The sequence below is a fragment of the Seriola aureovittata genome, chromosome 5, assembly GCF_021018895.1.
Source record: "Seriola aureovittata isolate HTS-2021-v1 ecotype China chromosome 5, ASM2101889v1, whole genome shotgun sequence".
Lineage (NCBI taxonomy): Eukaryota > Metazoa > Chordata > Actinopteri > Carangiformes > Carangidae > Seriola > Seriola aureovittata.
In genome coordinates, this window is record NC_079368.1 from 2165340 (window position 1) to 2182414 (window position 17075).

The following is a 17075-nucleotide window of genomic DNA, read 5'->3' on the forward strand; positions in this document are numbered from 1 at the left end:
TCTGTATTTACTGTGATCATTGACACACAGGGATTTTATCACCAGCCAGTTAATTAGACTAATGAATGTATATGATTAATAATAGCTTCAGATGATCTGTAGAATTCAGCGTCACTGTCAGCAGCCAACACACACACTGTGATCACATATTATTGTCAGAATCACAGAAAACATCTTCATCAATTTGACTAACACGTGCTGCAAATACTCACAGCACCACCATAGACAAAAACACGCTGCAGCTAGCACAGGCGACAACACAAGTGAGTGTGTTTGGAATTGAACTCTCGCTGAACCCCTCCCCCAAAAGACTGACTTGTTACTGTGTTTTCAGCCTTTCCACAGGAGAGTGTGAGAGCTGGATTAAACTGCTAACCTCAACATATCACAGTTATGTGTATATGTTGTTGTAAAAGTTAACATCAGTCCTTTGACACGCATCACGTAATGTTTAATGAAAACATCTATCTTAATGGGTTCAGGTGTAAGGGGGAAACATCAACATGGAATACCTGTAAGAGCAACACTTATACAGAGATCACTGTTTTTATTGATTTCTGTTGTTGAGACTACTGTCGAAAAAACAGGGCCACAAGCCTCCATTTCAGGCAGGACGGTTGTAGTAGTATAGAAGAGGATTAGAGCCACGTGGAAAAAAAAGTTTTTATTTTAGAATTCTGACTTTAAACTCTATTAGTTAACCACTGTCTGCATTTCACATCCTTTATTTCTGTAGTTTTTACAAACGTCAGGCACCGAACCAGCACATTTTTTCGTTTTCACTCACCTTCTTCTTCCATTAACAAAGTTGCTCCCTCTGGGATCCCTCGAGCACGCAAAAACTTGCTAACATGCAACGTTTCTGTCAGAATTCAGACTTTAACCTCACAATTCTGGGTTTAAAGTCTAAATTCTGACAGGTAGACAAACCCAACTGCCTTGCGGCTGTGGATATGGCCCCCGGGAAGTCCGTGTCTCATCAGTTAGACGGGGCTGTCCGTGAGCTGTGAACAATGCCAGGGCCCCATCTACACCGGCTAATTACTGAGGTAGTGAATCTTTTCAGACTGGTATTTCGGTCTGGATGTTGATCCTGTAGTTTGTCCTGTGCCACTTGTCCTTCACTTTCAGCAGTCTCAGTTGGACCAAAGCAAGGCGGCCAGTACAGTTAGGGTTTATACTCCTGCCATTTCAGCATTTCAATGGCCTGCTATTGGGTCAGCATCCCTTAGTGTGTCAATTTCTGAAGGGAGCTCGGCGCTTGTGTCCAGGCTGTAACATGCGAGCACCTAGCTGGGTGCTAAGTCTCTCATGAGGGCTCCATATGAGCCTATTGAGGATGCAGACCTGAAAGCTCTGTCTCTCTCAACACAGCTTTTCTTTTGGCTCTCTTGAGTTGCTCAGTCCAGTCAGGGCTTTGTGTGTTAATGTGACTCATACTCAGCCTCTGAGAAAGTCTCACTCTCTGCTTTTTGCCTGCTATGGAAAGCCGACACAAGGTTTGCCGCTTTCTAAGCAGCGTTTGTCACGTTGGCTGCTTGATGTCATTTCGCATGCTTATGCAGAACTGGGCTTTCCAGTTCCCGCAGGTTTGAAAGCCCACTCAGCCAGAAGTATATAGTATATACTTCTTGGGCTGCACTGAAGAGAGTTCCTTTGGGGGACATCTGTGCTTCAGCATCACGGGCTGCACCATGCACATTTGTGAGATTTTACAGGGTTGATGTGGCCTGTCCAGCACCAGTAAGCACTGCTGTTCTGATGTCAGTTGCCCAGTGGGGTTCAGAGTATTAAGTTCTTTTGTTCCTCGCAACTCTTTTGGGATGAGTCATTCTATTTAGACCGTAGTAACAGTCAGAGTGAGGTCGAAACAGATCGTAAGTTATGAATGTAACTATGAATCTGTGCGATCGAAGGATGACCGTCACTATCCTTGTCGCTCTGAACATTATGAGGTGTTCAAGGAAAGAGGACGAGCCGGAAGTTAGCCCCACTTTTATAGCGTGGGAAGTTCAGCTTCCGGGTCATAGGCATGACTTTGTTTACATATGGTCTCAAAATTAGGCGAAACGGAGGCTATTATTCTATTTAGACCATAGTTACATTCATAACTTACATTATCCTGGGCATATTGAACTTGCTTCATAGTACAGGGCTCTAGTTTAATAGCCAATGTTACCTGAAGTGTTCAGGATCTTTTACATTAGGTCACTCATGTAGAAGATATGTTATGATAAAGAGGCTATCTGAGACTATCTAAGGGTAAACATATTTTTTTTTACCATCAAAATGAAGTTGTATTATGCATTATGAAGATTTTGTTCATGCAGTGACCACTTTTATCTCATGAGCATCACTTGAGTTGAGATCTCTTGTAAAGTCTCTGACTGTAAAAAATGTTAAATGTTACTTTTAACATGTTGTTAGTCTAAAAAGTCGAGCCGTTCTGGTTATGTGCTCTTCACAGACCAGCATCTGTTTATGAGATTTAACCACCTTATGATTAGTATTAAGAGGAAAAAGTGGTTATTTTATGTAAACTGTTAATATTAATAACATGTTACTTCTTCCACCATTTTTGTATTCAGGTGCTCAGTTGAATGATGATCTAATATTGAAGTCCAAACTCCCTATCCATACGGATCCAGAAATCCAGAAATACAAACTCTGAGAATGTTACAAACCATTTTATAGTCATTCATATTCATATTGGACACAAGAACGAGAAAGTCAGTCATCAAGCATTAAAAACAATTGTGAAAGAAGTGTGTTGACAATTTACACAAGTGAAACGCACCCTGCAATACATGGGCATCCTGAGAATGGGGCTCTGAATTTTTACCAATAACATCTGAGTCATTTAACGGTGCAGTAAGGAATAATATGAAACCTGAAACACTTCCACTGAAAGTCTGATAGTAACTGTGATTATTCTTCTTCTTCCTTTCTATTGAAATATTTTTGCAGTATTTCCTCTCTTAACTTGGTCTGTTTTGGGTGAATTTCATGTATCCACGACTTCATCAAGTTCTTCCTGCATTGAGAGAACAGTAAATACAAATGTGAGTATAAGTCTTGTGCAATGTAACTGCTGCCTGTCTAAATCGAGGCCTAGGTTTCTGCGATGTCATTGTACGCCCTCACCTGCTTGTTTTTATATCTACGCTTTTATATCTCTTTGTTCTGTAATCAGGGCGTTCTTGTAAAAGAGGGCTTGCTCTCAATAGCCTCCATGTTTAAATAAAGGTTATACGATCAATAGTGAACACACACAGCACACGTTCTTGTTAACGTCGACAATAATCGGCGCTGAGTAATGAGTAGTCCTTCTCTAATGCATGGAGATTCTTCCAGACATCAAACATGTCTGCCTCTTTGACTAAGACATTAAGATCTTTTTACATGTGATTTATTTTGTCTTTAGCTTGTTGTATCTACAGAGTATTTCAAAATTGTGCTCCAATCTGCAGCACAAACTAATATTATACTAATATAATAATATATTGCTTTAAACATCTCAACATTTTCTGTCCACACTCATTTTTATTCATAATAACATTATTTAAAGCAGCGAAACAGAATGTACATTTTAAAATCATTACAGCCGTTATCTTAACAATTCATGTTAACAGTAATAGATGAGAAAGAACCATACAGTAAAATATTAAAAAAACACAAACAGGTGTGAGACATACTGTCACGGTTTGTGATCCAGTACATCAAGCAATATGTTCAACATCAATTCCCTCTCGCATCAGCCTGCCAAGTTTATGCAGTTAGCTTGAGCACTAATGTTCCTAAAATACAAAAATAATGACTATACTGTCACCTCATGATCCCTGCGTCAGTTTGTTTTGGATTCAACAAACTCATAACTAGTGTTTTCAGAGATTCAAAACCTCTCATCAACAGCTTTTCATTACAGTATGTCATTACAGTCAAGGCTCAGAGCTAGTTGCAAGATTCACGGACTTAATCCAAGTCTGCAAGGTGCACAGTGTAGAATACTTTTAATGGTCAGCTTGGCATGAGAGAGTGACATGAGGGTCACTGAAGTTGACAATCGTTTTATAAAATAATTCAACTTCCCTCATGGAACAGTGAAACTGTCCAGTGCAGCAGAACACAGCGAAGAGCTTTTGAAAGCTTTTCACTGAGTCTTGACTGGTAAAGGCACAGTTAAGGTTTCCTGGGAGAAGTCACTTAAATGAAGCAGAGTGATGATCAGAGTGTGACTCCGATCCCACTGCAGAACTGCAGTTAGTGAGACTTTTTTCATTCCTTGCAATCATGACTTGCAAGACACAGAGTACAAGCTCAGCTCTGCGTTTAATACTGATCATGCTTAGAGAACATATGGTTGAGAGCTTAGGTTTGACAACAAATAATAATACAGAGCCCAACAAAGGTAACAGACTTGTCATAACAGTATGGATTTCAATAGGAGGCAAGCTTTTCTTTCTGGCACAGAGAATATGGAAGCAAAGAAAAATCTTACAAACAAATGGACCTATTTGTGCAGTCACTACTGAATACTTGCTGTTGTAGGGTTAGGGTTAGTGGTAGTTGTAGTTCTTTTAAAACGGATATGAATGGAAAAATATTTTTGCACAGAGAACGCCCCTCCCACAAAGACACAGAACCATTTTTACAGTTAATACAACATAACAATCAATACTGAGTTTAAGATCAGAGCATAATACCTTTAAAAAGTCACACACACGTTCAATTAATTTTGATGTTACCTCCATGCATACCCTCTAACAATGTTTGATCAAGTGATCACAAACCAACACAGGTGATATTCTAACAATAGTATTATTCCATTGTAGAAATGCTGGCTGTTTTGTGGGTTGTTGGAGCATGTTCGGAGACTCAGACCAGGCTACAGTGAGCTCCTCCTCACCTGAACAGGTTAATACGGCCCTGCGTCATCTATAAGATCGCTTTGAGTGATCTGGTCCAAATGTACTTTAATGTGCTCTTTTACTCCAGCAGTGACATGGTATGATGACACTGCCGTGTTGGTGTGTTTTGTTCAGTCAAATGAACTTCATCAGTTTGCAGGACGTCAGCACCCGGGGACAGAAAAAGGCTAAGCTATACTGAGTCAGGCAGTAGCTTGGTGAAGTGGAGTCCGGACAGCAGACTTCCTCCTTCACTGCTGTGGACCATCTTGGGAGATGGAGTCCTGAGTAGCTTGTGCAGTTCCTGTAGCGGAGTCTTGAGACAGCAGCTTCTCCGGCGGACGCAGAAACACCAGCATCACTGTTATGTTATCACTAGAACCAGCTGCCTTAGCATAACTCACCAACTGTTGAGCGACTCTCTGTCCAATTTTCTCCTCACACTGTTTCAGTGGAGTGTCTCCTCCTTCTTCGGGCTCACCAGGCTGCTGGAGTGCATCCAAGACCAGTTGTGGGACCATTGTAGGCTTGACTGCGTCAAAGAAGCCGTCACACGCCAGTAAAACATAGTCCTCGTCTCCAGTCAGCTGGGTTGTTGAGCAGTCGGCATCTCCAGACACGTAGGGCTTCTGGTCAAAGTCACCTGGAGATGTGATGTATGGTTAACAGCTGCAGCTAAATACAGCACTTCCTCATCAGGTTGACTGTCCAGGTCTAAATCACTACATCAGGTCAAATGTTGGTAATGATAGTTATATTAACAGCAGACATGTGAACACACGTGTCCTAGTTTCAGCGGGAATCATCTTGTGGTTTTCTCAGCTGAAGTGATATTATGTGGATAACATGTTATTCTACATTACATTCAGTTAACAGCTGTATTGTCAGTGGTGTTTTCAGGTTAGGGTTAGTGTCTAATAGATATCACTTGTTTGTTGAACTACAGATGTCTGATGACAACAAGCTACACATTCAGCTGTGTGACTTCTCATATTTCTCAGTCATCCTTAGGTTGCCATCCATCCATCCATCCATCCATCCATCCATCCGGGAAAATTAATTTGCCCAATCAGCCTTGTCCTTCTGAGCATCACATTACTGGACACTTCCATCTGATTTCAGAGACTTTATAACAAATGGTATTTTTGCTAGAAAGTTCAAAAATCTGGTTACTGGAGAAACAAGAGTGTCAACATGGCGTTAATATATTTGCATCTGCTCTGTCCATAAATGTCTGAGTCAAATGTGCGATGTGTGATGTGTAATGTATGAGCTGTAGTATGTGTTGCAGCTGTAAGCTAGCTGTTAGCATTGTTAGCTCTTTGTGTGCTGTGAAGTCAGAAGTTGAGGCATGATTATTCATTTATAGAAGAATCTGTACAGTAAAGCTGTCTCACACTGCAAACATGGATATACTTGTATTTAGAGGACTTTATTATCATAGACATATTTTCATATCACCAATGTTTGCTAGTGTGACTTGTTGTGTTAGTTATGGTGCTGCAACACGAGTGGATATTTGCTGTTTCGTTCAGTGCCACAGATGGGGGCTGCTGTGCCTGTAACTGATGCGAGTCAAACAGAGTTTTCTACCAATGATACAAGAGCGGCACCAGCTCAGAACAATCCCAGACACCATCACTCAGAGTGCTATGATCAACATTGTTAAACAGCAGTAAGATAGAAAAAAAAAAAGAAAAAAGCACTATCAGCACTAACTCTCAGATCATGTCTGGTGGTGAGAGACTTACCTATAGCTCTAGATACAGCATAGGTGCCATTAACACGCCAGCAACCCATGAAAGTGATACAGCCGCCAAGATCCTCAATTCTTTGTTTCTCATCCTGGAAGACAGAAGAGACAGAGCTTAGCACCTGACCACCTGCACACCAGTCATTCATATCTGAAGATGTGCCATCATTTATTCTAACTTGCATCAGTGTTGGCAGATTTTAATTCCACATGTGCCAAGTGACTGATTTCTACAGCTGCAACTTAGAAAGATTTTCATTATTGATTCATTGATTAATCATAAAGTCATGATCACAGTCCCCCTGCCACAAAGCCGGCAGGCTGTCTGCGTGAGTGTGTGATATCCTTACTTCTCTCTCTGGTTTATGGGGGTCCATGAGTGTCACAGCTTGTCCCTTTCTGACCAGCACTGCTTGAGAGTCTCCAAGCCAGGCCACAGTCAGCTCTTGACCCTGGATCAGCACGGCCACGCCTGTAGTGCCACTCCGCAGACGCTGACAACAGACAGTTATTCATCAGCCTGACTTTCTCTGCAGCAATGCACACACACTGCTTACATGTCTTTATATTAAAAGAGAACGAAACTTAGGATTGGTAATGACTGGATCAGGGGAATTATGAAAATATGGTCAGCCATAAGGAAGAAATTTAAATAGTCAAATTCATGCAAACATCAGCAGGGCCACTAAAATAGAATGACACTGAAATAACTATGAAGCCAGAGTTTGTTCCCTCTAGGATGGACGCAGGATTAAACAACTGGGCAAACCACGGGCTAATGTATATCGCACAGGTGTTTAATGGGCAAATCATGAAATCATTTGAACAACTTAAACAGGAATTCAATCTTCCAGCTCATGTCAATGTCAATGTAATTATTCCAGTGTGTGTAACTGTTCATGTGTGTGTTGGCTGAATCCAGTGCTGCTTCAGTACCTCTCGCTTGGCTTTGTCTCTGAACATGTCGTCTGTGCGTTTGTAGGCCGTTTTAAAGGCTGCGGCTGCGTCACTCTGCAGCATTTCCTCTTTACTCAGAGCAACGTGGAGGTGAGTGGCAGCGTAGGTGGCTGCGTCCACTCCTCCATGTCCGTCAAACACAGCATAGTAGGCACGCTCCACTCCATCCTGGACCATGGTGGAGAGGGAGGGATTTTATTAATTATATTGGTTATTTCTGGTTTTCTGATCTTTTTAAACAAAAAACAAGACATGAAATCCAGTGACAAACAACAGAAGTCTTGTACCTGGATTCCGAAGAGCTGGTTGAACTCAGCCAGGGCCAAGTGTTTGTCCTCCATCTTCCTCCTCGTGTTCTTGATGGCATGAACAAAGCAGTGGTGTAACTGGGAAGGGGAGGGGGGGGGCTTGAGCAGGTTTTGATGCCATGCCAGCCCTACGTCTATCAGCTTATTGAGGAAGAGACGCTGGACTGCTTCTGACTGAAGCACTGATGGTAGGATAAATAGATAAGACAAATGAACAAGGAATAAATCACAGTCTTTTGGTCCTAACTACTCTTTGCTATTGGTATATATACAGTACAACACATGGATTGTAGGACGGTAAGGTTGCCTCCTAACCAAATGCTAGTTAGTGAGACGAGCCATACTTGACCAATATTTGATTGGAGGGTTGGTCAAACTCAGTCACTCAGTCAGTTTACACAGATGGTGTCTGCAGTTATTACACAGTAATGTGACTGAGCATCTCAGGTTCGCCTACCTCGGCATATTTATAATGAAATAATAAATGGGACCTAGAGAAGTAGTACAATGAACAGCAACAACAAACTCCTGCCTTTCAGAAACTTTTCAGCGACAAACTGCCTCAAATATGGAAACAACTACAAACGACTAGTTAACCAATAGCTTGAACTAACAACTACTTTCTTTGGTCAAGGGCTGCCACTGAGGATAGAGAATGAAACTGAAAAAACACAGTATTCATGACAGACTTTTCATAGTTTTAGGTTTATTGTCAATGGAACTAGATGATATTTTTCAACACTGCAGTTCTTCTCAGCTCTATGGAGCTTTTTAGCTGCTAAAGATACATATATTTTTCTCAGGAGTTCATGGAGACCAAAACAGAATTAAAAGGAGAGTTGATATTGCATTTACATTCATCAGGCGGAAACAAACAACCAATTTCAATTTGTATCATTGAGAGAAATATTAGAGACACCCATCAGTATAACACTATAATTTAACAGCACCACAATCACAGCCTCCCCAAAATGAACATAAAGTAAAACACTTACAGACGACTCTCTGTTCTTCCTCCTGGTTGGCCTCAGCCTCCTCTGGGCAGTGGAAAGGTGAAAGGTCGGTCTGCAGCAGCTGGGACAGGGCTGCCTGGCACAGGAAGGCACTTAGGACTGCAGGAGCACCCCTGAACCAACAAACAAGCAAAAATACATGTTGTGTACTTGGTCAAGGTCTGAGCATGATGAAATTTACTCACCAGATTTTGCAGCAAAGTGATACACAGCTGTGCGGCCAGAGTTTGCAGATCCACAGAAACAAGAAGACACTACAAACACAAATATGACTGGGCTAAGCAGCTGCACATTTACAGTGCAGCTGGCAAATGCGCATCTAACTGTTTAATCAACTCTGTCATTTCCTTCATAGAATTACAACTCTGTTGCAGAGAAGACTAGGCTCACAGCAAAAGGAAGTGGAAAGAACAATGGTGTCTCCACAGAGAGGGCATGAAGTCTTCCTGACAGGCCATGCTTCTGAAGAACAAAGTGAGCAGGAGAGCACACAATATTAATTAATATTCTATGTCCTACTCTAAGTTTAGCTGAGCTTGAAGGTTCATTCATAGAAACTCTTCATTGCAAATAAGAAAACAACCTAGAATTCCCACCTCACAGTTGTTTCCTCCACCAATCAGCCAAGTTGCAGGAAATATGGTCACAATCTCCCCTTCCTGAGTTAGTGTTGAATAATGGCCAGAAGTGTTTACATTACATTACAGAACATTATGATCTCACAGTGAGGATTACCTTTTGGATATAAAATGTCATCGCTTCATTTTATCTTATTATCCTAATAAACTGTGTTATAATTAGCATACAAATTTGTCAGTTAGGGCCAAAATGTATCATCTGAGGTCACAGTGACCTTTAACCACCAACTTCTAATAAGTTCATCCTTCAGTCCTAGTGAATGTTTGTACAAAATATGAAGAAGTTCCCTGAAAACATCCCTTTCACAAGAATATCCTAACTCTGACCTCAGTCACTGCAGGTGTCCATCAAAAAGCTCTTTGAAACTGTGAGGACTGGACAAAGTGACCTCACAATGATGGTTTCGAACCTAAACTTGTCCTCACAACCACAGCAAGACATGTACACACACATGTACATGCCCCAGCAGAAGCTGATCTGCAATAAAGCTGCTGTGATTTCTCCTGCTAGAACAGAACAATGTGGACAACAGTAAATAATGCCCTGACTTAATCAGTCTTATTAGCCAATCACAGTCAGTTGTATGAACGTTATGTGTGTGTCAATGTGCGTGTGTGTATTGTTTGCTTGTATTACCAGGTTGAGACACTTACACAGTTAATATTGGTGGAGATGGTGTTTGTGTGCCTGTCAATGTATGTGTGTGCGTGGTGTTAGAAGGTACAACAAATAATGTTGCCATGGTGATCCTATGCTTAATTCCGAATGAGCAAGACCTGAGACACACTCCGCGACCTCCGGCTAGCTAATCAAAGAACTTTAAATCCTATCAGCTAAAGCTTTGTGTTTTCTGAGAAAGGAGACTCTGCCGGAAGCAGTGACATAAAGTACTCATCTGTGGTGTCAAAAGTAGCTCCAAAGTAATCCACCAAGTAGAATATATGTAATGTGGAGTCAGTCAGAATAACAAACTGAAATTAATTGCTGAATGTTTCCTTAATAAAAGTGTGTGTCTATCTGCCTGCCTGTCTGTGTGTCTACCTGTCTGTGTGTTTGTGCGTTAGTTAGAATGCAAACTTAAATTAACTGCTGAACACTTCCTGATTAAAACTGGACTGAAACATATTTCCAGTAAAAACAGCTGAAATGTGTGTAAACCATTGTCTGTATTTAGTGTTGGAGCGGTTTGTAGCTAAACACCACAGATATAAGAGAAGTCTCTAATCAGGTCATTTGATCCAGCTGTGTGCCCCCTCCCTCCACTCAGAGGTTGCCATGGTGATTTTAACTGCTTAGGTTTTACTGAGTGGGACAGAGATTCAGTTGGAATATACCTTTTGAACTCAGCCAGTAAAATATCCTACCTGTTATGACATTCATGACATGAACGTATAGATTTTCTGAAAGAGGAGACTTTGCTGAACGCAGGGATATAAAATGTTTGTCTGTGGTGCCAAAAATGTGACCTGTACAGAGATTTTAAAAATACCTTGTGTGAATGGGGCAGTTAGATAGCAGTTCTGTGAGTCTCTGTGCTTTGTTAGTCACATTGTCTGAAGATGACAAATTTGTCTAGGTTGCCGGAAATAATGATGTGCATAGAGTGAAATTTGTGTCCTGGAGGACGAGTTTAAGTGGATTTTTTTGAGCAGTTTAATCCCTTCTCCCACTCTAGCAGTGATGTCAGTCTCTCTAGCCCTGAAAATTCTGCGCAATACACACCCATTATAAACTCAAAAAAGCATGAAATTAAAACTGTGATAAATCAAAAACTGTACAAAATATCAAAAAGTTGAAGACAAGTCTATTAGTTGAAGGTCTTGTGAACATTTTAAAAGTTTGAATGAAGTCTGTAGCTGAAAGTATGCTCAATGCTATTGCATTGATGGCATATATTATCATTTCCTGCCCTGATCCACTAAATCATACACTGTTCCACCCTAAATCTACCTAATCTAGACTGGTGCAGGTCGATGTTTCGTTTGTTGACTCAATCTAAGAGGTGAAGTGGTGTAAAAATTTAGAAAATTTGTTCTATTTAAAATGAATCAAGTATAATCAGATTATCTATTCATCATCGTCTTTAAAAAAAAACAAAAAACAAACAGTAACTCCGGAAATGCAAATGATGTAATACTTTTGGAAGAGGATATGACGAGTGTTGCTGCTTCACTTTTATACATTGTGTTTGTCCACCCTGCCACATGCTTACTGAATGAGCAGGGCAAGAGCAGAGCTGTCAGGAATGTGAGGAATGTAGCCACACGCAAAAAGCACCAAGTACTCTCCAGCTTTGTGTGTGTGATACATTAATACTAAGACAGTGGTATTATGGTACTGAAAATTCTATGATGAGAAACCTTACTAAGTGTGCAGCCATTTAGCCTGTGATTTAAAAACTGCACTGTAGTGAACTGTAAAGGGAAAGCAAAGACTAATTAAAGACACAAGTTTTCTAATAAATATAGCACAGTCTTCTCTACATTCAAAAGCTCTTTCCAGATGTGGAACACTGGCTCTTATACTACTCTGTCTGTTAAAGTCATTCAGATGTACATTTTGTGCCTGTCGTATAAATGTTGCTCCTTTATTCAGACACAATGAGAGATGGTTTCATAAGGACAAGGTCATTGCTGGAAAATAATTGTCAGTTCTTTCAGAAGCTGCAGCACTGATGGATTTAAAACTCAATTTTCAGTTGAAGAATTAATAACATGAGAATTAAGGGACATCTGCCCCTCTTTTCACATTGAATCCCATTACACGTTTTCTCATCAATTTCTCAAGGATTGTGCTGCCTGTTTCATAATGCCCAACAGAGCACAAGGAGAGAGTGACAAGACGATAAGTTTAATTCCTATTTGTTCATTTCGTGTTTGTCAGGCGACTCATATTTTCCTCCATACAGGTGTCAAGGATGAAACCTAAAATATTAGAAGGGAGACTGCTAGTCTATTGATTATTTTAATTCTGTGAGTTTCTTCTATTTGTCTTGAGCTCTTCATTTTTATAGGCTGACCTTCCTAACAATCTCTACATGCAGTAAGTCACTGATAAGATTTTTTTTAAATACAAGTATGTATTGCTCCATGTACTAACCTGTCCTTTCATCTATGATTCAGCTGTTGTACTATACACATATGTACTTGTAAAAAGCCAATTAGAAACACAACTACCTGAATCAATAGCAGAAAAATCAGCGCAGTCAAGAAGACATCTACCAATGTAGCTTTATGCAGAGAACTAACATGTCATAATGAAAAAGGCAATATGAAATTTGATAGAGTATAACATTAAAATATATGCAACATTTCAAAATTCGTAAGTAAAGTTAACGTAATATTATATCTTATAATATTACATATTAATAACTTAATCAGGTGGAACAAGAGCATTAGAGTCTTGCTGTGTGTGTATTGAATCTTGTGCTGCTGTCGCTCTTCTCTATCCTGCAGGTCTACAAAAGGTGTAGCTCTCGCTCTCAGTCTCACCTGGCAGCCAGCAGCCTCAGGCCCAGCTCCAGGCTCTCTCCATGCAGCTCCTCCAGGGAGACTCTGCGACTTAGAGGGCTGACAGGCAGCGGGCTGCCTTCCTCCAGAGCAGCCGGGAACTCCTCCACAAATCTCCGCAGGAAACACCTGGCCTCCTCCTCCATCCCACTGGCTGTGGCTGCAGTAAACTCTCAGGTGAACAGGGGTCAGGTCTAAAAGGTCACAAGTGGAGACTTGAAGGGCAGAGAAAGTAGGCTTCAACTTCAACACTGACAGTGTGATGAAAAATTAATGCAGTATAAAATTCACTGATGGACATTTGAATTCTCAGCTGGTAACACCTTTCTGAGACACACTCTCAAATCAATCAATATTATAAGATTATTATTATAAATCCCACCCTTTAATGTAATCCTGACCCTGGAACTCTCAAGGCTGAGTATCGAACTTCTAGCATTTTTTGGTGGCAAAAGGTTTTCGTAGCACAGAGTACTGAAAACTAGTGATACCATGCAAAATGCCGAGGCTTTGAAGTGTGTGTGTGGAGTGTAGCTGAGCTTTTCCAGTGAAGCGTGCATTATTTCATATGTACGATGTAACTGATGACATGTGAAGCCTCGCTTCCCGTATGTATGACTGCTGACTGTGTATACGTATAGATATACGGTATATATGACCTCAGAGAGAAGTGATGAAGTTTACAGTTTTTGGTTTATAACACTGATGGACTTTGACTGTCTGCTTAGAATAAAAAATGTTTGTTGAGCAGCGTGTTGGTGTAACTTGAAAAAAACATAAGAAGAGTTTTGCTAATTCTGACAGAAACTGTAGTCGTTTAGCTGCATTCAAATAAGTGTATAATAAGTATGAATATGTAGAAGTGTGCCACATTATTTTCATGTACCGTGATTGTAGACAGTCACCAGATGCATGCTGTAATCCACATTGATCAGCTAACATAACACTGATGGACTTTGACTGGTTGTATTTTCAATGGATCCACCAAGGAAAACTGAGACATCTCCAGTTTGACAACACTGTGATTTTATTTCTCCCAATTAAGTATGAGCATAGTATTGTAACATAAATATAGATGCATTAAGTTAATTTAACTATATTTTTTAAGGACATATGTTGATTGCATTTACAGTAAATGTCTGCTTAGAATAAAAAATACAATCATAGTTTCCATTAAACTGATACTCTGTGACATACAAATGTTTGTATATGTCTGTTTTACATTCTGGCCAGTAGATGTTGCTCTGTTAACAAGATGCATGAAGAAATGAACCTTTTCTGAACCACTCTGGTGGAACAGTTCAGTCCTTCATGACGCATGAGTCTGTGATCATACCGGCAGTCTTGTTCATCATTCTCTGAGTTGATCATGATTCAAAATCTTTTGTTAGTTGTGATTAGAATAATCATATTTTAGTGGAGCTGCTCATGTCAAACCACATGTAAAAGTTAAAGTTTGACATTATGGAAATATGCTCAGTTTTTGTTATGTTGTTACATTATCATTGTAACTGTAATGTTAAATTCTGTCATAACAGCGCCCTAAGAAATACAACTGAAAGGGGGTTTGAAGGAGTTGGTCAAAATTTTACTCAGTATATCTTACATTTCAGGGTTAAAATGGGCTTCCTTAAATAACACATCAAGAGAGTTATAAGCATTCAGAGAAAAAAAATTCATGGACACATGTTTTAAAGACCAAAACACAAAACATTCATATTTTAAACTATTCCTTTTTCTTTCTGTCTCATATCAGCAATTTAATTTTTATCATCATTAAATTTGAATTGGACCGCTCATTGTGTGGTTTCCGTATTCTGTTATTTTTCAATGTCGTCACCGGCACAATGGCAGCAGTATTTCCATCCTCCATGAAATAAAAACAAAAGGGTTTTGTGACTGGTGCCTGCTGTGTGCAGAACTTTACCAGCAGAGGGTTCACCACGGCACGGCGAAAACAAAGCATCCGGCCGGATGTCGCTCACTGGGAGTTGCCTTGTCTTCTTCAAGGATACAGTGCTACTGATTGTTGGGCAGCGTGTTTGTGTAACTTGTAAAAACAATTAACATAAAAACGTAAGAAGAGTTTAGCTAATTCTGACAGAAACTGTAGCCGTGTAGCTCCATTCAAATAAGTGTATAATAAGTATGAATATGAATAAGTCTGCCACATTATTTTCATGTGCCGTGATTGTAGACAGTCACCAAATTCACATTATTCAGCTTTCAGTTTTGCGTTGTTTTGTATTTTGTTTTCCCAAATGTGTAAAAAAAAGTCGAACATTTTTGCTGATATTGTTTTTAAAGGCACTTAAAGGCTCACGTTATCTTCTGTGATTTCCACAGCCGCATTCCCGCGGTTGAAACATTAACATTACACCGAAACACAGACTGTCAACTATATAAAACCAGAGTCACTGCTGGCTGGACTTGTTTAAAATATAATATTCCGGATGAGCAGGAGGCCGTGTCTTCGTCTTACCTGGGGCTAGCCAATTTTACAACAGTCCTTAGCATGGTCCGGCTACATGAGCTACAAACAGACAGTTGAAACACGGAGAGCCCAAGATAATAAAGATGATTAATTAATAAACATATACACACACAAACCTGCACTGGTAGACCTGATGGTAAAAAGACTGACGGTTATAAATCCACAATGTACACCAATAGTGTTGAGAGATCTGGGGTGTGCGCAACACCCTATTGGACCACTTTCCTGTACGTCATCACACTTTCGTCTTCCTTCCGCTGTAGATTTAAAGGGCAATACAACACCAATATTCTCATTCGGAGTCATTTCAAACACATCAAATAGAAATTGGAAATGAAGACAGAAGATGGTAGATTATATTATTTTATGTCATTAAAAAATCTTACAAAAAAAAAAATGAATAAGCTGTAAATGAAAAGAGTGAAATTAATGATCAATCTGCCAATTATTTTCCTGATTAATTTTTTTGTCATGGAAATATCAGAAAATTGTGTGAAAACTACCTTTTATTTAGACATCACCCCAAAAGCCCAAAATATACAGTTTAAAGTCGTCATTCATCAAGTCATCATATATGACAATCTGGAACCAGTAAATGTGAACCATTATTCCTTTAGAAATGACTAAAACGATTAATCTACTATCATAATAGTTGGTGGTAATTTTTTTGTTGATCAACTACTCAATTAATTGACTTATCATACAGCTTTTGACAAAAAATACTACTTATATTGAAAAATTGCTATTTGAATATGGAAAGTGACAATTAAAATCCTAATATGGATGAGCATCAGCAGAAATAATCATATTAAAAGCTGAAATAGGAAAGCATAAACTAAAATTGGTCCTGAAAATGGAAAATCATACTTACTTTGGTCTATATGTGTCCAGCAACTTTTACAATTCAAACAATATTAAGGAATTCGTTAAGGACCTTAACATTCCTAAAATTTACCCACAGATCAACCCCGTTTGTTCCAGCCTGGACGAGTTCTGCAACTGTTGAAATCTCCATGAAAGCTTCTAGTGTCCAGTTTTGGGAATGTTCCAGAGGGAAGGAGGTAATAGGACCATCATTGCTTTTAATGGTTTCTTGCACACCACTTTATACACACCTCAACATTTCTTACTGGGTTAGAGATGATCTCAAATCTGAAACTTGAAAACATCTTACATACATGATGTGGCTCAGAGCATGATGTTCCTTTCCAACATTTTTTGATAAATCCTCCATACAGGAACAGGAGTACATTTTACCTTTTTATTTAGTTCATTTATCTTTTGTTGTTTTCAGAGTACTGTTCTGTGTGTGGGCATGTGCTTCCTGTCTTAAGAAGATTTGCTTTGTTTCCTGTGTACTGGATGTGGACTTTAATTTGTATCCAGACTTTTGTGTATGAACTGTAGTGCAGACTGACACGTGATGCAAGGTGACACCAACACTAACTTTGTGATAGCATGGGGTGGTGCAGCAGGAGGTGGGAATATTGGGGGT

General features: G+C 39.7%; 1 protein-coding gene across 4 annotated transcripts; it reads right to left on the reverse strand.

Moving 5' to 3' along the window:
* Window positions 1-2673: 2673 nt before the first annotated feature.
* ppm1f (protein phosphatase, Mg2+/Mn2+ dependent, 1F) lies at window positions 2674-15798 on the reverse strand. 4 transcript variants are annotated; one of them, XM_056377046.1, is made up of 8 exons: window positions 15697-15798; window positions 13069-13280; window positions 8921-9051; window positions 7905-8107; window positions 7597-7785; window positions 7011-7154; window positions 6659-6752; window positions 2674-5550 (listed from the first exon to the last, which is right to left on the reverse strand). In XM_056377046.1, exons 2-8 carry the CDS (start codon window positions 13230-13232, stop codon window positions 5159-5161), a joined length of 1317 nt encoding a protein of 438 aa, XP_056233021.1. In that variant the 5' UTR covers window positions 13233-13280; window positions 15697-15798; the 3' UTR covers window positions 2674-5158. The 4 variants fall into 4 exon arrangements, with proteins under 4 accessions (XP_056233021.1, XP_056233022.1, XP_056233019.1 ...); XM_056377047.1 differs by having other exon boundaries at window positions 13069-13301; window positions 15697-15764; XM_056377044.1 differs by having other exon boundaries at window positions 15569-15702.
* Window positions 15799-17075: the final 1277 nt, after the last annotated feature.